The sequence below is a fragment of the Photinus pyralis genome, unplaced genomic scaffold (assembly GCF_008802855.1).
Source record: "Photinus pyralis isolate 1611_PpyrPB1 unplaced genomic scaffold, Ppyr1.3 Ppyr1.4_LG4, whole genome shotgun sequence".
In the NCBI taxonomy this organism is placed as follows: domain Eukaryota; kingdom Metazoa; phylum Arthropoda; class Insecta; order Coleoptera; family Lampyridae; genus Photinus; species Photinus pyralis.
The window spans coordinates 25,838,434-25,860,338 of record NW_022170511.1 but is presented as its reverse complement, the minus strand read 5'-3'; the positions used below and the strand labels follow the sequence as shown (position 1 = coordinate 25,860,338).

The 21,905-nt window shown below is 37.1% G+C and overlaps 3 protein-coding genes and 1 long non-coding RNA gene across 5 annotated transcripts in view; 3 read left to right on the top strand and 1 right to left on the bottom strand.

The window, feature by feature from the left end:
- The window catches only part of LOC116169370 (transient receptor potential-gamma protein), a 433,246-nt gene that overhangs the window by 357,795 nt on the left and 53,546 nt on the right, over positions 1–21,905 (top strand). The gene's annotated exons all lie outside the window — the stretch shown is intronic.
- On the top strand, positions 2,588–11,294 carry LOC116169378 (sphingomyelin phosphodiesterase-like). The gene is made up of 8 exons (XM_031485461.1): positions 2,588–2,697; positions 8,736–8,868; positions 8,921–9,621; positions 9,668–9,843; positions 9,891–10,259; positions 10,307–10,487; positions 10,538–10,728; positions 10,774–11,294. The coding sequence occupies exons 2-8, from the start codon at positions 8,808–8,810 to the stop codon at positions 10,922–10,924; spliced, it is 1,830 nt and encodes a 609-aa protein (XP_031341321.1). The 5' UTR covers positions 2,588–2,697; positions 8,736–8,807; the 3' UTR covers positions 10,925–11,294.
- Positions 11,255–15,418, bottom strand: LOC116169397. The gene is made up of 2 exons (XR_004144948.1): positions 12,652–15,418; positions 11,255–12,597 (listed from the first exon to the last, which is right to left on the bottom strand). It is a non-coding gene; the product is annotated as an uncharacterized LOC116169397 (long non-coding RNA).
- On the top strand, positions 18,790–21,558 carry LOC116169375 (sphingomyelin phosphodiesterase-like). The gene is made up of 8 exons (XM_031485457.1): positions 18,790–19,340; positions 19,393–19,859; positions 19,907–20,128; positions 20,176–20,351; positions 20,393–20,758; positions 20,805–20,985; positions 21,033–21,223; positions 21,271–21,558. Exons 1-8 carry the CDS (start codon positions 19,259–19,261, stop codon positions 21,425–21,427), a joined length of 1,842 nt encoding a protein of 613 aa, XP_031341317.1. The 5' UTR covers positions 18,790–19,258; the 3' UTR covers positions 21,428–21,558.

Genomic DNA, 21,905 nt, shown 5'->3' with positions numbered 1-21,905 from the left:
GGAACCGAGGAGTCCCTACCACAAGAAGTGTGCCGGAGTGGTCATGCTCAACTTAGGGTGAGTTCACGGTTTTAACAGGAAGTGGCAGTAAAATACTATTAAAAAATACGTTGAGGTATATTTTAATAATTAATAATTAATCAGCTGTACCGGGTGACCCAATAAGATCGTTCCTCGGCCATATCTCGGGAACCGTTCGTCGTATGACTTAGGGGTAAAATAATTTTGGGTAAATCGGTTATGAAGAATCGCTGGAAAAAAAATTCAGTTCTCAAAATGACCACCAGAGGGCGTAACTGCCATCTTAAATTTTAAAATTGTATTTTCTTTCAATTTCGCGAAATAATCTAAACATTCTTTTTTTACATTTTTAAAGAGAACCAGTTCATCTATCATTTTCGTAAAAACAATAACTTTCAAAAACAAAGATGGTGTGCGGCGTTCAATTGTTTTTGCAAAATAACCTGCTTTAATTTCTTAACGGTTTGGCCGATTTTAACCAATTTGATATCGTTGAAAAGAGCATTCCTTGGGCAATAAGAATCAACCAAAATATAGTTAATTTAGTTGAATCCTTCTCCGCCAGGAGGCTAATTTTGACACTATGATCCAAAATCCTAAAAAAATCAAATGGAATGATATGACTTTTTCTTTATGAAAGAGTAGCTAAATAACATCCAAAGAGAACAGTGAAAACCGTTTTTCAAAATCTCGTTCCTAACCTCAAATATTGGGAAAATGAGATTAATTAATTAATTAATTAAAATGCTTAAATTGAATCTTAAATTTACTTTTGACGTATTTCCGGTATTTGTCGATGGCGCGAAAGATTGTTTGGAAAAGCACCCTACACTCTTAGGTAGGCCTTGGAAAATTAAACAAATGAAACACGATGCGTTATCAAATAATAATAACCGCCGTAATTTGAAAATTATTCTGCTCTGTTTACATTCAGAAAGTGCAGTTTTAATTTGTAATCTTTTTTAAAATGCCGATTTCAAACCAAGAAGCAGTTTTTGAGCATGACCACTCCGGCACACCTCTTGTGGTTAGGGACTCCTCGGTTCCTTGAAATATACATATTTTCAAACGTCTTAAACCAAGTTTCAACCACTTCGCAATTTTCTTGTCTATTTTGGACAATTTGCCTGTACTACAAGGCGGAATGGTACACGAATCAAATCCTCTGATTTTCTTGACGAGTTTCTCAGAATCTTTTCTCGTCGAGAAAATTTTGTGGAATATATTTGATCTCGCGGTATCCACGCTGTTACATTTTTTCACCGAATACGTACTTAAGTGACGTGAGTTCTTGCAATTTTTCAATTTTCGCAATGTCAATAGGCTCGCGCGCGCCCGGATTCCATCGACGGTGCCGAGGACTTCCGGCATCCTGAGAGTCGGCACCGTTGGTTTTTTATATTCGTATAATCGCAAGCTACATATTTCATATAGGTCATTTTGGTCCGGGAGAAAAAGGTAGTTTAGTACGATTTACCACCCCATTTGTAGTCGCGGTGCCAAGGGTTGCGGCAGGTTGCGCCCCGGCACCGTGACTTTTTCCGATAAAACTCATCCATATGCACCCTTTAGTACTCTTCCTGAACGTCCGGGACAATAAAGTACATTTTCCAAAAATAAGGGGCGAATTTAATTTTTTTTTAATTGCTTTCGGCAGGATTTTCGCCGGCACCGTTGTCGATTCTAATACAACTTTTTATGGCGAATCCAATGAAAATTATTAGAATCGTCCGGGCGTTCAAGGTATACTTTCCTACTGGGCTCTTGGACTAGTACGGCAGGATAACCAAAAAATCCTTAACATCTACTATTATAACAACGCATATAGCAATAATATCATAAGAAGAATGCTGTATTTTAATATTCAATAAAATGGCGTGCTTATTAAAAAAGCCCGTAGGCATATTTTCTATTTGCCTGTCTACTTTTAGGCGAAAGCAGCGCACTGGAGTACACTTAGGAGATTTTTTCCCAACTTTCACAAAATAACTTTGGATTCGTTCACTCTATGTTGGAAAACCCGCAGTGGCCGCGGGTACTAAATTTCGTCATGATCAGAATTTTTTTAGAAATTTTTCGAATTTAGTGGTAGGAATTTTGTAAAAGTTGTAATTATGGTTACTGAGAGTACGCGCAAATTTTAGAACTTTTTCAGGCGCAGCTCCCAAACGAAAGATTTTAGGTTTACTTGGGAAAATTTTCCTTACATTTTTTTATCATTCACCACAGGGTAACTGCTTCTGTAAATTATATACCGTATGATTTTTTTTGGTAAGAATTTGCCATATCCTTACTCTACTGTGTCTGATCTAGACTACAGTCTGTTATAGAGGTTATACTATTCATAAAGTTCGCCATTTGGCTATTTTGTACTATTGAAATATCCATTTGGTTATTTATTTCCATCTGATATGCACTCGTGATAACCTTGATTTGCAATGATTCCAGTTGCATACAATTTTATATTTAGGTCTGTTTATAAATGTTATTGTCGATAACCTATATCTATCTAGGTGAAAAACATCCGCATATCTAACGCACATTTTTTTTAAATAGACATATCACGCTTAAATGGTTGAGATATATTACTTTTGGTAGTTCGTCTGCTATTTCTACAGAATAATTGTTGTGGTTTCGAATCAGGCAGTGTTTGACTATCTACTGGGTCCATTTTTGGTTGGTAATTTCCTAATGCTAGACTAATTTAGGCATGTGACTATTTCCGCTTTATTTTATAATCGTAGCTGCTAACACGATCTTCTGTCGTGTCAACATTAACGTCTCTAATTACGAGTAATATATTTTTTAGCAGTAAAGTTGGAATATCTCCACATATCATCATTCCATTCATCCATATTTTTCTCCTTTTTTATTTCTGACAATTAACTTAGAAAACGTGATTATTTCTACTTGCTTGCACCTAAAAAAAGCACTGGGTCACCAGATACTTTTCATATATTGACAGAAAAAGCACAAAAATGAAATGGTTACAATATACCTACTGCCGGGGTCCCACGTTAGGCGCCAAATAATGTTGTATGCAATAGTATGCTGTCAATTACATTACAAAACCCCCAAAACACCTGTCCAACAAACTCAAAATCTAAAAAAAATTGCTGTGGCTAGTACAGATAGGTACCACTCGCAAAACTGCGCATGGGCGATTCTACCCTTATCTCTAAGAATGTGTACCAAATTTGGTTCCAATCGGTTCAGCTGTTTAGCCGGAAATGAACGTTCGACACATTTACGCATGCGCAATTCTGCCCAAACGCTTTTCAGCTCTTCCTTTTGTGTCTCAGGGTATGTGCACGAAAATTTGGTTTCAATCGGTTCGGTTCGGAACAATATAGTTCCGTATAAAAATCGTTTATCGTAGGCTAAAATCCTACGTATATAATACGCATGAATGTCCGGCAGATATTGGTATATTCGTCGTTTATTATTCCCTATTAATATAGGATTTATATGCGTATATTAAAGTGGTGTTCTATACGTTTATGAACCGAATGCTAAAAACGGATACTTATACACGCATTATCAACGTCGAACGTGAACTATATGGTTTATATGTGTATGAAAAAAATCGTACATTAAACGTAGGTATAAAATTGGTGTACACAAGAACTGTATACCATACTACCAATACCGAATTTATCCTTTCAAAACGCTTTAAAACAGTAATTTAAACGTTAATGTTTGCTGGGGACAGACCGACAGATTGATCGACATTTTGTTTCATTCGGATTCCTGGTGCTTCAAAACGTGTATTTCTGTAAAAAAAAAAGTGGGGAGGGGGTCATTTTTTACCCCAATGCAGTAGGTACGTCCCTTTCTGACGTGCGGGTGGTAAAAAATTACACATTTTGTAATTTCTCCTTAAACACATCAGGCATCTCCTGTAAAGAAAAATCCCAATAATGACTTTAATCACTCAAGTTGAAAGACTCTGGTCTTCCGTAAACTCCAAAGAATTAATTAGAAAAAATTTGATTAACACTTGGAATAAATCTTGGGCACCATCAGAAAAATCTGACATGAGGACTCTATCTGGGTCGTAATTTTTGGTTCGAATTAACACAGAATTAAATGAATGACAATTACAAAAATTTATTCCAAAACACAAGAGAACATTAAGGCAAATTCCTGAAATAAAGAGAAAGGTAACCAATGCCTGTTTCTTTTTACAAAAATACCGCGCGCGCAGACAATCGATCACAAATAAAGAAAATCATAAAATCCAAACTATCGGATCGTTACAATGGTTTGCAATAATCGGATGCACAACATTTGAAACCAACAACTGACAACTTCTGATTCCTGATTCTTACACCACGAACTTAATTTCCAATAAACAACAATAGCTTGTTAATTAAGATGACAACAATTATATATGGCTGCTCGGACGGGAAACTTTTGATTTTTAATAACAAAGGAGTCTCATAGAATAGCCTTGTTTACACTACGATTCAGTTGAATTAAACTTCCCCGTACAACGGATCACACTCGTCAAATTACACACCAACTTTTGACTACTTGCTTCGGAACAGAGTTATTATAATAACGAAAATATGTCTTGAAATTAGTTAAACTAGGCGGACTACCCGAATAAACTTTAGCGTATCGACAAGCTCAGATGACTTCAACCGTTGCCAAAGCAGCAGCTTACTTTTTTCCGTTGTTTTTCGTATTTATGGTAAACTACCAACATTAACACCAACAGAACGCGTAAGATATCCCCTCTTCTATTGCACGAAATTATAGTTTAAAACACGTGCAATATCTTATATGGGCAAAATGTGCATTTTTGTAAAAAGTTAATTAACTCAACCTGCTTGATTTCTTTAAAACAAGACTCGAGCTTTAAACTTATTGCAATTTCCATGGTTGAAATGTTTCCGCTTCCCAAATTTGAAACAATTATGAATTTCTTTTTAATGGTCGCCTCGATTACTGTGCCGCGGATCGCTTTAATTTTTCCTCTCAGTCTCCATATTTTTTTGTTAATTAGTACTGCCTCTTTTTATGTCACGTGTAGTAATTAAGCCCACCGTGTTTTCTCAAGAATAAATCTTTTGCCCTGCACTTAAACAAACCACGTACCAAATGTTTGATGACTCCCGTTTTTATGACCCAAAGAATTGTCCTTTGTGACATTTGCTGGTGTTAATTAAATAGCTCTAATTGAGAAAACTAAATATGCTATAAAACTAGATATCTCGACTCGAAAGATTTCCGAAACCCATTAAGAAACAAAACCTCATATAAATAGGTACGTAGAACTAAATGCACGGCAGTTGATCAATTTATTCTTTAAAAATATAGCAAAAAAACCACTATATCACATATTTTTTAGCGCATTTTTGAAAAAAAACATGCTATTATATTCGTTATGGCTGGCTGGCTGTTCGGCTGAGATCTCATCTATTACAATAGCTAAAGACTTCAAATTTTCACTAAAAGCTTTCTGCTATAGTGTAGATGTGCAGGCTCTATTCTATTTTGAGTTAGACTACTCGTGAGATCAATAATTTCAAACTTTGCTAATAAAAGACTGATCTGTATTATCAAAAAGTGCGCTTTGATCATGCATATGCTGATTTACAACTTGTTTTATATTATTATATTATTATATTTTATTATACTATAGACATATCGTATTTTTCAAAATTTTGAAATGGCATGTGTCTACCGTCAGCCATTTTTATTGATTGGTATCGGCTGCCATGAATACAATAAAAAGAAAAATCTTCATGAATCCATGAGCTACTATTTACAAACCGTGAAAAATTAAGTTTTTATTTTTGGTTCATGGTTAAAATTAAAAAAAATATAGGTTGTGATAGATCAATGTAATCAGGAAAAATAAGAATGCAAAAAGTTTCAAAACAGCTGAGATACACTGCAGACACACGGTACACGCACAGTTCTTATCTTATTATCTAGAATAATCGTATGGCTAATAATAACCAAGGGCGAAAAGTCGTTGGGAAATATTAGAGTGGATATACTTCTAGTTAAGGTGATCATTTTTCCCACGGGTTAATACGCGGTTAATTTATTAATTGTCATATGTTTCCCATTACCTTCAACACTTTTGCTGATGTATGTCGGTGTACCACATGGTAAGTACAAATACATTTTTTTCTCAATCTGTTTATATGGGAGCAAGTGTAATTAATTTTCTCACATTCATACAATTTAAATATTATTATTTTCCAAACTGCTGACTTGGATAACTTGATAGGATCTGTATGAAAAAAAACATTTTCCTGAAAAAAAACAACGCCAAAATTCGCAAAAAATAATTACATGCTAACTTCATTGACTTGACACCAGCGGTGGTAAGTTGCGGCGGCCAATGGCAACCAGGATGTAATGTCGGCGGAACCGACGGAAGCACGGGAACACAAGCAACAAAGCATAAATTAAGTAGCGGTAGCTACGGGAAATAAAATGCAGGAAAATCAAAGCAATACTCCCATTATAATTAACGGAAAGTAGTGTCAAACGCTTACTTTTGAAATTAAACGAATCGGAAAATAAAAAATGATCTCAATGCACGCGAGCACAGTGAAATTGCCAAAAGATCCTCCTAAATCGTCCTGTTGCATTATATAAGTTTCCAAAAAAAGATTCGGTAGCCCAGTATTGCCCATGTTTACCTGGAATAAATGAAAATAAACTGCACAATCTTGCAACTCTAATGCTCGTTTTCGCTAAACATTGGAATACCAAAATCTGTTAATAATTAATTAACGGATCTGAAATTCTAAAATAATAATCTTTCCTTTGCTTCCCCATGCCGAAGGATGTCAGATGTTACAAAAATAATTGACATATCTCGGGAACAATTAGAAAAATGATCATTTATATACGGCAACTGGTTTCCTTGTCAGCGTCTAAGACGGCACTAGAAATGAAAGTATTTAATTCTACCTTCTGTTTCCAACTCCAAAAGAAATAAATAGTTCCGGAACAACACTTTTCTTAACGAAGCGCTTCTAGATACCTGGTGTTCTTTAAAGCTGATAGACTCCAAAATGTACGGTGTGTTCATTAATGCTGGTATAAAAACAAAGTGCTTCGTTACAGTGTGAACAACAATATTTGAGAAATTCTAATCGGTTTTACCATCCGTAAGTTAGTAAGCGAGATATTACATTGCGGTAAAATAATTTGTACCGTACAAGGGGCTTCGATAACAAAGAATTTGATTGTAAGTGGACTGTAATTATGAAGTACTTCCAAGGCCTTGTTTATGCTGGGAATGAAAGAATATAGACACATAAATAAACGTGTTTATTATCAAAAATACAAAGTAAATGAATTTCTATTGAACATGGTTGACGTAGGCACGACGGCTACTAGAATATGGTAAAGTTACGCAGGATAATGTAAACAAAGGAACTTACGTGTTGTTTCGAAGTCCATTAACAACGAAGGCGATGTTGCAATGGCGAAGATTGCTCTATTCTAAGAAGTTGTCGAATTTGTCGATTTTGTTACAACGAAATCTTCTTATAGATGTGCGGTGCTTTGACGTTCTGCTTGTTAATAACGATGTTGCGAACTGCACGGCGACATCTTGACTAGATGTGGATCGATCGAGATCTATATGCGAACAACGAAGGCTAATCGGCCATTGAATAACGGCGACTTCTCAACGTAGTTGAGTCGATGGCTTCTAAGCGAAGAATCGAGCGAATTCTGCGCGACGAGTACACATATTGCGCTTCTGCGGCTCATGCGCGCACACGTAACAAATAGGAATATATACAGTCAAGGCAAAACGGTTATGTACAGGGTATTTTCATTAAAGGAAAAACGAAAGGATATTTTATTCTAGTTTGGGGACGCAACATAATTAGCCGGAAATACACTTTTGAAGCACCAGGAATCCGATTCAAACAATATCTCGACTATGTTAATCGTGTCGATCGGTCTGTCTGTACTCTCATTTTCGGCTAAACGGCTCAACCAAATTTCTTACATATGTATATAAGAAGATCTGTAAAGCTTTTAGGCCACAGAAAACTTGTATAATATCTGGACAACCATATTGCAACTTGAAATTATTTGCGAATTTGGGAAACCAATTTTGATATCGTCGTTTACTCATTGAAATGTCCTGATACCAGGTTTCGTAGAGATGGGAATTTTTATATAAACCGCCATTTAGGGTTGCGTTTCCTGGAGGAAGAAATACCTAATTTTTTACATCTTACTAACTGTGTAAAAGTTCCGTGAAACGAACGATCTACATTGTAGACAATTTTACAGTAGAGGCAGTGGCATTTTCTTTCTATACTTGTGCCGTTAATAAGGTGCCTTCTAAATGTCGCCAGGGCCTTCATAATGCCATATTCTTGTCGTAATTCAAATGAGTTGGCATTGAAATTTTTATCCAAATTTAGTACGACTATCTCATTTGTCGTAAGCAAATCTTGAAGATTTGAGCGCCAAGGTTTCAATCCAATTTTGGCAGGCATTACATACCGGCATTGAAGGTGTAACCTTAACCTTAAGATATAACTTTACACATGTTATGATAATATTTGTCCCCATAATTAAACCGTGCTCATTACGAGCATCGAGACGAAGATGGCATTGTGAGCAATGTAGGGTACTTAAATACAAGTTTAACGCACATACATTGAAAACTTTTTTTTATTTGCAAACCAGCTGCAAGTATCTCTATAACTTGATTTCAGTTAGATCCAGTACTTTATATAAACGACAAGAATTTCTATTAACCTCAAGTAAAAGGTGATGTTGCAAAAGCAATGATCTTCACTGTGATCGTTACCGTTTGCTTATTAGGCTGTGTAACAGCCACGGAAGATGGTAAGTAGTGTTTTGTACGCATCCATCGTAGCTAAGGATCCATCAATTTAAGACAATTGGGAAGCAACAGTCAGCGACGATTTACTAGAATTTATGCGAACAGAAGAAAGATCTCAGAGATTACAACAGGAACTGCAAGGTATGGAATTTCCTAAGTTATGCCGAGAGCGACGTTTGCGAATATTTGACTTTGATCCGCTCGCGTGTAGTGTGTGCAGAACTGTTGTGGGTACAGTACTAAGGGCCCGAAAGTTAGGCTTTGAAAAGGATCGATTCGTGTTTGTTCTTAAAAATCTTTGTACTTGGCTAAAAATCGAGAAAGAGGAAGTATGCGAAGGTGTCATACGTCACAACATCGACACGTTAATATACATTGTCGATAACAGGCCCAAACTGAAAGCAAGTCAAGTCTGTGCGATTGTATTCCAAAACTTGCAATGCAAGGATACATCACTGCAAGAATGGAGCCTCGCGCTTCCGCCCTATGAAGCGCATAACGTTTCTCTCGTAAGAGAATCGAAATTTCAGAACGAGCAGAATGGATCGTTTAGAATAGTTCAGATCACCGATTTGCACTACGATCCCGAGTACAGTGTAGGATCCAATACGGATTGTGGTTTACCGATCTGCTGCCAAAATGGTTCCGTACCAGAATCAGAGGCGACTGCCGCAGGTTTCTGGGGCGATTACCGCGACTGCGATCCGCCATGGAATGCAGTTGTTGACCTAGTGCAACATATTAAACAAGAACACGTATGAGCAACCCCTAACGTCTGTAAGCATTGAAGTTTATTTTCAGAAAAACATAGGGTACATTTATTTTACTGGAGACATTGTTGCACACAAGGTGCACGATACCAGCAAGGACCGAAATACTAAAGATGTAACCAAAGTTTATAAGGAGTTGAAGAAGGTGTTTGGAGACATACCAATTTACCCCGTTTTAGGGAATCACGAAGCGCACCCCGTCAATCAGTAAGACTAATTAGTTGCACTTTGCCCAATTGACATTTACACTGTAGGTTTACCTCAGAAGACGTAAATCCAGACATGGAAATTTCAACACGTTGGATTTTCAGCTTGGCCGCCGAGCTTTGGCGGGATTGGTTACCACCGGAGGCCACAAAGACGATATTGAGAGGGGGGTACTATACAGCCTTAGTCAGACCGGGTTTTCGCGTCATTGCGCTGAACAGTAACGTCTGCTATTCGTACAACTTCTGGTTGTTATACGAAGGCTCTGATCCATATGGGCAATTGCAGTGGTTAATAGACACGCTTTTGGATGCGGAAACCAATAATGAGAAGGTTCACATCCTTTCACATGTACCTTCCGGCGATTCCTCTTGCGTAAAAAACTGGGGGAGGGAATACGTTAACATAGTAAATAGGTACTAAATGATCGCACATTTTTCAGGTTTAATGTTTGAGGTTGTAGGTTTTCGCATGTGATTTCTGCACAGTTTAATGGTCACACCCATTGGGACGATACGGTAATATATTACAGCAATGTAAATCGCAGCGAGGCTATTAATGTGGCTTTTAATGGAGGAAGCTTTACCACGTATTCCCTTTTAAATCCGAATTATAAAGTGTACGACGTGGACGCGGCGCAAATGGTACCTAGACTTGAGTGTATTATTTCCTCAGATCACCACTGCACTTTTAGGATGTTACCAATTTTGAGTCGTGGACGTACAACATCACAGAAGCAAATGAGAGGAGTTCGGATACTCCAAAATGGTACAAACTGTATGATTTTAAAAGCGCATATAACGTATCCAGTTTGCATCCGCAAGAATTGTCGAGATTGGTTGAGCGTATGACCAAAGAAAAATCTTTAACTCAGTCCTACTTCAGGTAGTATATACGTTTAAAGATTTTAATTAAACTGTTGGACGTTAGGTATAAAAATCGAGATGCAGATCCTACCATAGCAAAGGGATGCAAATCAGATTGCGAGTTAGAAAACATTTGCACTATGGTTACGTCAGCCCATGGAGATGACTACCATTGCAAAATGTATACCCGCATGTATAAGAAGAATCGTCGTTAAATACGACGAGGGGGGGGGGGCAACATGCTAGACTCTCTAAAAAGTAAAGATTCATAACGTCATATTAATAGGTTTTCTAAAAGCAAGGATTTATTTCGCTTAGTTTAGGGGAATCTCTTGATTTTGTGATAAGACCTTTGATTGTTAGGGGTGGTACGTTTTATTCTGTCCGTTAGCTAACGACTTTAGCAACTAGTGCAACCCCTAGTAATATACTTAGTGGGTAACTTTTCACAACACCACCATTTTTTTCTTGGAATATTATATTATTAGGTCGTTTTGTATTCTGTTGACTTAGATCCAACTATAGTGCCATTAACATTTTGTCAATTAACTTTCTGGTTAGAAATATATTAATTTTACAATTGAATATGAATGACACCAATAATTAACTTATTTATTCATGGAAGAACGGCAAGGGAATTGTCAAAACGCCTTACGCCACTATCACTCAAGAAATGTCACTCGTTGGCTCTTCTGTCGCCTCCACTCCGCACTTGATCGGATATTCCCGCCGTTTTTGATTACCCGTGCAGCATTCGGCATTCCTAATGCCCTCATTAGCAACAGACTAACTCTCTAGGAGATCCAATAGTTCCATCCTATCGATGTTTGCGCCCATCACACACACCATCATCGCACTCATTTTTCATCCAGGCGTGGATAACGCCTAAGTGAGTCACACTCTACATGCATTTCCACCAGCATATCCACTTGGGAGATACAGCGGTTAATGGACCCATCCTCACCATCTCGATCCACATCTGCCCGGACATCTCCTTGGATGCACACAGCTTGTTGCTGTCCGCCGGATGCGTTGCCAAACTCGATCCATTTACAACCCCTTCCGCCGTCAGCTTTCGAGGTATAAGAAGAGTTAGGGCTAAGTCCCCTAAGACTAAGGATGCCTTGCAAATTCTCGCAGCATTTCGCCCGCTTCCATGGATAAGGCGTCACAATCCGACATGATAACTCGTACGCCGATACGCACGCCTATGGAGTGATGGGATCGGTACAGTGTGATATTTCAATAATTGAAAACTATTCAAATTCACCACCCATAACCCGCCTTTTAATTTTCCCTCTACTGTACGCAAACCACCAATTATTAATCGCCAACCAAATTCGTAAATAATACCTACAATTCACCTAATAAATTGTACCTACGTACGCCTCTGTTCAATACATATACACCAATATTGCGCCGCAACCACCTGCATGCACAGCATACTATTGAACTCGCGAACGTGTTAAAACCTTGGAACACCGGTAGGTATTATCGCACCGTTGCATTTTAATTTTCATAATTCGCTTTAATTTTGTACACGCCAAATTGCATTTCTTGCAACTGAATATGAATTACGCCGATAATTAACTTATTTATTAATGGAAGAACGCCAAGAAATTTTTCACGCCTTACACCTACCACTATCACCCAAGGAATGTCACTCGCCGGCAATTCAGTCACCTCCCCGACGTACTTGATCGGTTATTCCCGCCGTTTTTGATCTCCGGTGAAACATTAACATTCCTCTATGTACGCTTATTCTACTTCAAATAAATTAAAATTCAATTATTTCTTCAACCTTCTTCATTGCCTGTGAAAAAAGTTCCCGGGTTGATTCCTTTAGGAATATTAAAATTACATTGAACAAAATTTCTTATGCAAATTCCTAAAAATAACCCACCACTACTTTATACAACTCAATTAATGTAAAATAACTTACAGTTACTGGCGTGGTTCTCTGCTGGTAAAAAAATTGATCTTATCTCTCCTTGGAAAATGCCGCTCCCTTTAGAAAGAGACCCCTTCAATGGTATAGTTGACTCCGTGATGAATGCAAAACAAAAATGTCCCTTCGTATAGCGAATCCAAGCAAACAGACTTTAACTTCGTGAAAACAATACTCGAGATCGTGATTATGCATAGGAATAAAATGCCAACGTCCCTCGATGTCGATATTAAAGTTGCCACTAGGTTTTGTTGCAAAAAGGAATGCACCGATTGGCACCTCTCGCCTCTTCCATAGACCTCTTCTTTGATATCGACCGCCTATTAACTTCGAGCACTCTTTTCAAATATAGCGGTGACTAGCAACGACCGCCTAATACACTCGAAAGGGGTAGGGACACCTCTCTCGCCTTCCATAGACCTCTGGAAGTTTTACTATGTTGAACAAAATACAAATTCAAAAAAAAACTGCTAAGCGATTCTGTTACACACTTTAGTAAGGGGAAGGGGGGTATTGCCTTGAGGGAAAAATGACCCCCACGCTTTTGAAAGAAATACATTTTGAAGCACCATCTAAAAAAATTTATACACTTAAGAAAACGCGTTTCGTCAACAGAACACAGGAAAAATAAAATTTTCGTTGAAAAAGTGTTGGGGTTTAAAGAATAGATTGAGAATTATCGATATTGAAAATAACTTTTTCAATGAAAATTTAATTTTAGTTCCGATTCTGTGTTCTGTTGAAAAGTGGTTTTTTAATTTTTTTTTACTTTTGACTAGTGTTTTTTATTCCGTTACTGAAAAGTCAAAAAGAATTTATTGTTCGTGGCCGTAGATGTAGAGGCGTGAATCTACGGCCCTTCAGTTCGCTCGGCATTGGTTTACGTGCGCACACCGAGTGACAATTTCGCGACTGACACACAAGCAAACAAGAAAGTAATCATAATCATAGAAAAGTGTTTGAAAAATAGGTCTTGAAGCGCCGCCGTGTAATCGAGAAATGTGAAATAAATTTATGACCACATTTTAAAATCGAAAGTGAATTTTGTTGGCGATTCACCACTATAACCTACAAATAGTTTTGCCCGAATCAAGCTCATCTAACGGTTAATTTCTATTCAACAAATGCGTTCACGTAAAAGGTTTTTTATCAGATAACCTTAAAGCAAGAAAAAAATGGTCCCTAGAGCTACACCCATTTAGTTTACTGTGTAGGACTAACTCCAAACTGCCCTAAGTTATAGATTAGAAGCTGTATCTCCAATGATCTTTATTTTTTAAGTTAGCGGTGCTAGTTTTTAAGGTTATGGGTATAAAAAAATGGAGCTAGAGTTTCAATAAACCTCGCATTACCTATTGTTTGATCTTCTAGAACTGTTTTCGCGAAAAAACATGCATCAATCGTCATGAAGCCTTCAGTCGGGAAACTCTAGTTTCAATGACAGTGGCAGTAACACTCTGACTACTTTTCTCGCCACCTGTCACATTGGTAATCTCTAATGGATACTTTAATCACTGACACAAAAAGTTCTATATGAAAATTAAAATTTTATAGATATAATATAAAACTCGTCCGTAAAATGTAATGTATCGTTTTCCTGAGTTTTATGTAAATAACTATTCCTACACTGCGAGACTGTTTAATTGTAGCTGGATTAGTGATGTACTTTTTTATATATTTTTATTGCTTTTATTTTATAGTGGGGTGAGTGCTTAGTAAAGTTGTTTTGCACCAACTAACACGTTGTTCTTTTGTAACTGTTTGTCACTCGCCATTCCTTTCTCCATTCTCAAATTTAAAAGGCACGTAAATGTGCAACTTCATTGCTTGTTTTTCCTTTCCTTTGTATCAAAATTGAAGTTCATGCGTCATTTTATTATTTCTTTATACACGTATTATATTCGAGATAAGACTCGGTTTCATTTTGTTACGGGTTTATCGCGAAATTTTATAAAATACTTTAATATGGGATTAAATCATCAACTTGCTTTGTATTCGGTTGACAAACAAAATTACATGCAAATACTACGTGACAATGGGATCAGAAGCGTAAATATATAACGCAAAATCGATAATTTAAAATATACTGCGATTGGGATGTATCAGACCTTAAATTGCCAATTTTTATGTCAATGGATTACTGTTTCAAACCGTAAATTGCATTTGATTTATCTACGCGGGCCTCTGTAAAGCAACTATTATATACTCAGTACATTGTAGCGATTTATACTATATTATTTTCAACCGCCTATGTATATAAATTATGTTTCTTGCCACTTCAGCAAGACTTGAAATAAAACAAGGAAACGTTTAATGGGCGGTACACTACCCCCTCATTGAAATTGTTATTACAACCGCTTCATCATTGGACGAGTCAATTGGTTGTGTTCGCTTCTGCTTTTATATCAAGTTGCTTACACAAAATTCTTACACATATACAACTTGGTGCTCCACAGTAACTTGACAGGTTGTTATACAAAACACATTTATCAACTCTTCAAGCTACTTAACCTTTCTTCTAAACGTTTCCTATATATTGCAAAACTAGATTGTTTATTTATTTACGATTTATAGGCTTTTGATTTTGATTCAAGAGGTGCCACTTAAGTTTTTTTTTTATGGGCGGATGAACAGGATTCATTTTCCCGATGATAAGTAGCTTATACTCATAAATCAAAAATAACAATAAACGCTGTGTCCAAGGTGAGGATGTCATGGGAATCTCCAAAACTATAGAAGATACGACGATTGTCAAATTAGACAAAAGATGCTCAATTAAAGAGTTATTATCATGCTTTAAGAAAGATTCCGATTACTTCCGAAGATATGCCAGAAAAACCAAAATTTGCAGATTTCGTTTTTATTTGTTTCTGGTGTTATTTGAACAGATAGAACCAAATAAAACACTTTCGCACTTTTTGACCTCTACAAGACATCTTTTTCGATACAACATTTCGTTTCGGAGAAATCATCATCAACTTACCTTTTTTATATGGCTAAAAACAGTACATAAGTATTGTATTCAGTAGCATTTTTGATTACGAATATCAATGTAAAAAATGTGTTCCTTCACATTAGACGACTTCGTAGAGGGGCGCAGTGCGAGTCGCCTTATGAAATGTCTCGACGCCAGCGGCGCTTCTGAGCAGCCGCTGCTCGTATTGGTCGCTTAGTGTGACGACTTCCATATAAACTCTCTTCAGACACGTAGGCAAATTTTACGCGGAATTATCTTATCTAAAATACACCAATTTTTTTTCAATTAAAATGCATCCTTATCTCTAGATAATTACATCAACCGTTAATTTAAAAGAACAAAGTGCCCAATAAATCAAATCTGAACTGTCACATAACTAATTTAACAAAGCTAAATTGATAATGAAAATGAGAGATAAAGTTTCCCTATCCTTTACAATTCTAGGAAGTAATCTTTTTACAACGAAACAAATAAACAAATAACTTGGATACAAGGTAGATACGCAATAATCTTTATGTGTTTATCTGTAAAGAACCCCACCAGATTTATGAAATGAATTTAAATAAACACTTGATTAGTAATTAACGGCCCGTATTTACATCAGGTGACTGGATCCAAAGCAACAACGTCCTCATCGACATTTCATAGCAATATGTTCAAGAATCTGGAGGAACAATTTATATTTTAAAAACTTCTTTTACGTTGAATTATACATAAAAGATTGTCATTACACCCGAACGTCTTCTTTATACACTTCAGAGAATTTACTATGACATTTCATATAATAATCCACTTTTAAGAACTCAAAACCTTCTCCATAAAATTCAATTTATTCCAAAAATTTGATGTTGAAAAATAAGGCTAAGGCGACATGTTTCGGCTAACAAGCCACCATCAGGCCAAGCTTAAAACTATCGGTCACGGTACAAAGTCCATGATATAAACAAGTGAAACGGATGATGAACCCTGACGGGGAGCACTCCAACCGCGCAAGTTAAAAAACCGCCTTCCTAAAGGAAAGACTAACCGAAATATTAAACTAAGGAACAATCCATCAAGTCTTATGGGAAAAATATTTATTAAATTACATTTAGACGAATAGAACGTAACGGAACAAAATCCATGTACAACAATTAAACGGAAGAGAGAACTGGGTTCTCTTCTGCTTGTTAGCCGAAACATGTCGCCTTAGCCTTATTTTTCAACATCAAATTTTTTGAATAAATTGAATTTTATGGGGAAGGTTTTGAGTTCTTAAACGTGGATTATCATTGCTCCCCATTTCAAGTTATATAAAGAGAAAATGGATACCCAACGGAATTTCATATAATGCCTAGTATTAGTTATTTACTCATAATAATTTACAATTACCAAACCAAACAAAAAACAACAATTACCAAAAACATGTAGAATTGTTAAAAATTGATACATGTTTTTCATAAGAAAGCTTTTGTGAGATAGGCAACACACAATACTGATAACGCACCTTTAAGTGATTGGAGTTTCAACAAAAGTTGCTTTACCAACTACTTTCTACTTACAAAAATCCATGTTCTAATCCGGATGAAAATAGCGGCCCTCAGGACAGCAGTCTAGCTTCCACTCCATTACAACAAACCATCGTAAAATGATTATTTAGATGTGTCAACAAAGGTGACAGGTAATTACTTGTAATGGTGGCAGAACCACTGAGCAAGAAGAAAAAGCACCACCTTAAATAGTGATTCAACAAGAGAGGGACGGATGCCCATCTTCCGAGTCCGAGTTCTCTTAATCTCTCCAGACTCAGGTTCGTGTTTCGATATCCAATGCTTCCAGAAGAAGAAATTTTTGGAATTAAAGATTGACGTCACTTACGAACACTCAGCCTCCTGGATCCTAAAATTTATAGCTGTCCATGTCCGAGTTATGTAAGAATTTTTGCTGAATAAGTGAAAACTACGAGGCGAAATCAGCGAACAGTAGCATCTTCATCTGCCTTTGTGCTCTGAGGAGAACAAAATATTTAAACTAAATTGGATGCATATAGCTCTCTATTGCTCTATTCCCTGCATTGACATGGTGCGTTTAAAAGTACTGGTACATACCTAGTCATACCCCGCCCATATGTACCACATTTAAGAAAAATTCCCTGTATATTGGATATACGAAGAAAAGCGAAAGTTGTCTTGGAAACTAACGAATATTGCAAAGCATTTGATTGGATTTTGAATCTATGGTAGTGAAACAAAAATCTGTCGCCGTTGGATTCCTCAGGCGTTGTATGAATGTGAAGAACAACGTCTTGTACGTACTTATAAAATCATCTCCTAACGGGTTTCTTAGAAATGGAGGGAACACATTTACATTTTCCACTGTCTCATTGGATATAAAAAACGAAAGAGGGTCTGAAATCATAAAAAAATACTGGCACTTAGACAGAAACATGTACCTAACTCCAATGTTGAATTCTTCCGCGAAACTGAAATGAAAAATGGTACAGTCATTATAATACCAGTTTTTATAGACAATTTAATAAGTATACTTTAATTTTATCTGGACGGGTTTTTCTCATCAGACGAACAAGAAAGCAGTACTCTTGAAAAAACGACGTTTGGTAACCTTTCAAAGAAAATAGCGACTATTTCACAGTCCGAAAGGAGAAGCAAACTCAAAAAATGGAAACTGTATCAAGGTTGACTCTTGACTGACAAATTGTGACTGGTGGTGAGATTGGCTGCACCACTGGTTCTCCTCCTCCAAAAAAGGCACGCACCCAACCATCTACTGTAAAGCTGATGGCAACAGTTTTTTGGGGATTTGGAGGGTGTTCTCCTAATCGAATAAATGAAAAAGGGGAGTACTACACACGCAGATGTGTATGGAAATTTTAGCAGTCATTTAGAATAAACGGCCTTCTCAGGCCAATCGGAAAATGTTTCTGCTACACGACAATGCCCAACTGTGCATAATACTGCCAAAATCAAGCCAATTGTGCCAAAATGTGGTTTTATACAGATCAAACATCCTGCCTACTGTCCGGATTTGACGCCTTCCCACTTTTATCACACCATTGTTAAAGAAACACCCTCGGGACCCCCGTTTTGACTCAGAAACTGCTGTGGACAACTTTTTTTTATTTCCAACGGTATTAGTTTGTTAAAAGACAAATAGCTAAGTGCGTTTGTCGCTAGGAAACACTACATTAAAAAACAAAATAATCAAAACTTTTGTTTCATACCGAAGTAGCTTTCTTTCCTAGAGTCACGCGTATGAATGATTCATGATATAGCTTCCAATAAATTACAGAATAAATATTTATAGTGTGAGATAAATAATAAAATTGTGTCACGTGTACCGTACACCAAGGTGTGTTGAAGGGGGAAATGAACAAATTTTTCCATTTAAGTGGAATTTTTCCGCGGAGACCGCGATGCGAACGTAAACCTGTGTCATAAAGAAGAACGATGCGTTTTGTTGGATGGCTTAAGTACTTTGTTTACATCAACTGTGATATAACTACATTTAATTAACGTATTTTTGTTTTAAAGGTCACAAAATCATTGACCATAATATAACTTGTGATAAACCTAATCGCTTACCCAGCATTTTCCATTACATCCAAGGTGTGAACTCTATATCTATATGATTTCTGTGTCATCGGCAATGAGCAACGTATTATTGTTTTTATTGATTGTCGGAGGTTGCTTTACAGAAAAACCTTCCGGTAAGTGCAGCTTCGTTGTTTAATTTCCTGGTAACCTTAACACGATTTTCAGATAAATGGAGGTCGCAGTTGCGGCGCGATTTAGAGGGTTATATTAATTCACCTCCTGAAAAACAACAGTCAGAAGTAAGTTTAATCAGCAGTTTGACACTACCTCAGGTGGTCCAGAGATGGCTTACATCTCCATTAAATGGGGAGCCTCTTTGCGACGTTTGCGATGTAATGGTCGAAATTGCAATAAACGCGCGGAAATTAGAAGCCAGCGAAGACCTTGTTGCTGAAGTATTTGTCAAGATGTGCTTGTGGTTAGGTTTGGAAAGGGCGTCTTTCTGTGAAACTTATGTAAAGAACAACATCGATATTTGGTTGTACATTATTGACAACAAACCTTCTATACGGTCGAGAACTTTCTGCGTGTATGCTCTGCATAAACACCACTGCCGGGATCCTGAGCGTATGGATTGGACTATTGAATTGCCTCCTAGACTAACTTCGGATAACGCGGATCGTTCTCCAACAGTAATCGCGTTGTAGGCCTTATATGAAGATAAACCATCAAATTTTAGAATACTAAACAATCACCCCTCAAGATTCTCCACTTAACCGACGTTCACTACGATCCTGGATATGAAGTCGGCTCAAACGCAAAATGTGACGAAATACTCTGCTGCCAAAAGGGCACGAAAGCTAACAGAAGTTCAGACCAAGCCGGTTACTGGGGCAGCTATCCATGTGATAGCCCTTGGCATACTGTCGAAAACGTTTTAACTGAAGCTATAGAAAGACATGTACAAGTAACGGACAAAATAAGTCTCTCTGACATTAATTCTTTTAGAAAACCTTTGACGCCATATACTTCACGGGCGACATCATCAAACACAGTGAGTGGCTGACGGGAGTCAAGAACAATATCGATGATATCCTTAAAGTGTTTGATAAGTTCGAGGAAGTGTTTAAAGGTTTGCCGGTATTCCCCACTTTGGGAAACCACGAACCTCATCCGGCACATCAGTAAGTTGTTTACGGACATGTATATTAATCCGTCCTTTCAGATTTTCTTCAGATGGAATCGATGCGAAGAGCAATTTATCAACGCAGTGGGTGTACGATTTGGTTGGAAAATCGTGGGACACCTGGTTACCAGAAGAGTCCCTACAAACTGTGTTTAAAGGAGGGTATTATGCCTTGATAAAGCCTGGATTGAGATTGATTGCTTTAAATAACAACGTGTGCTTCACATACAATAACTGGCTATTCTACGATGACAACGATCCACTAGGTCAACTGAAATGGATGGTCAAGGTGTTAGCAGAGGCGGAAAAGAAGGGCGAGAAAGTGCATATAATTTCTCATATCCCATCAAACGACTTGTTCTGCTTCTTTAATTGGGGTAAAGAGTACACCAGAATTGTGGAGAGGTATAACCTCGTTCGTTACCGGGAGACGAGTTGACGTTAATTTTATATTCTCCCATGTAATAGTGGGTCAATTTAATGGACATACTCACGATGACGACTTCATTGTGTACTTCAGTTCCCAAAACACTAGTAAAGCGATTAATGTTGCATACGTTGGAGGAAGCGCTACAACTTTTAGAAATTTAAATTCTAATTACAAGATATTCCATGTCGATGCTAACACATATGTGAGTTCCTCGGGTTTTATTTTGAATTACATTCACAATAGTCTTAGGCTACGCTTAATTATGAATCTTGGATATATAATTTAACGGAAGCGAATCTAACCCCAAACAATCCACCGAGATGGTACAAACTGTATGATTTCAAAACCTCATTTAATTTATCCAGTTTAAACCCAAGCGACTTTGCGGATCTCATTGAGCATATGACCCAAGACTCGGGACTTCTTCAAGACTACCACAGGTAAATAGCGTACTGTGACACAAGTGAAACTAGTAGCGATACCGTAGGTACAAAAAACGAGAGGCAGACCCAGAAATGGCGGTGGGTTGCAATAGAAAGTGTCAGCTAGACGATATCTGTTATATGACCACTTCTTGGTATGGAGGTGATTACCATTGCCACCACTACACAGCGATGTATAACGATCACCAATTGAAACATTAGTTACAATTTGACTGGAAGTTAGAGCTTAAAATGTAGTTCGAGACAATTTCTAAAAAGATGTAGTAGCTAATTACGTAAGTTTTAGGATGAAATAAACGTGTAAACAAATATATAGAAAACGAACTCCTGGGTATGGGCTATTTATTGTGCAAAACCCAATTTTGAAACTGGCGTTCAATTTGCTTTTATTCCAAGTGGCTATGATCATATTTCATTTAAATCCCTCCATAAATAAGAAAGTTGGCACTGCGCATGCGTAAAACCAAATTTTTGGTAGGTATTTTCCTCTTCTTCGTTATCCATAACGTCTTCACTTTCGGAATCTTACTTTCTTCATTAGTTGATATTGTTGTGTTCATTTCGTTTGTTGGGATTGCGCTTTGTATTGATTATTTAAGAAATATTTCGACAAAATGTATTAATTGTTGTTGATGGCCAAGTGAATCTCCTTGTCCAGTCGAATCTAGTTTCCCTGGTT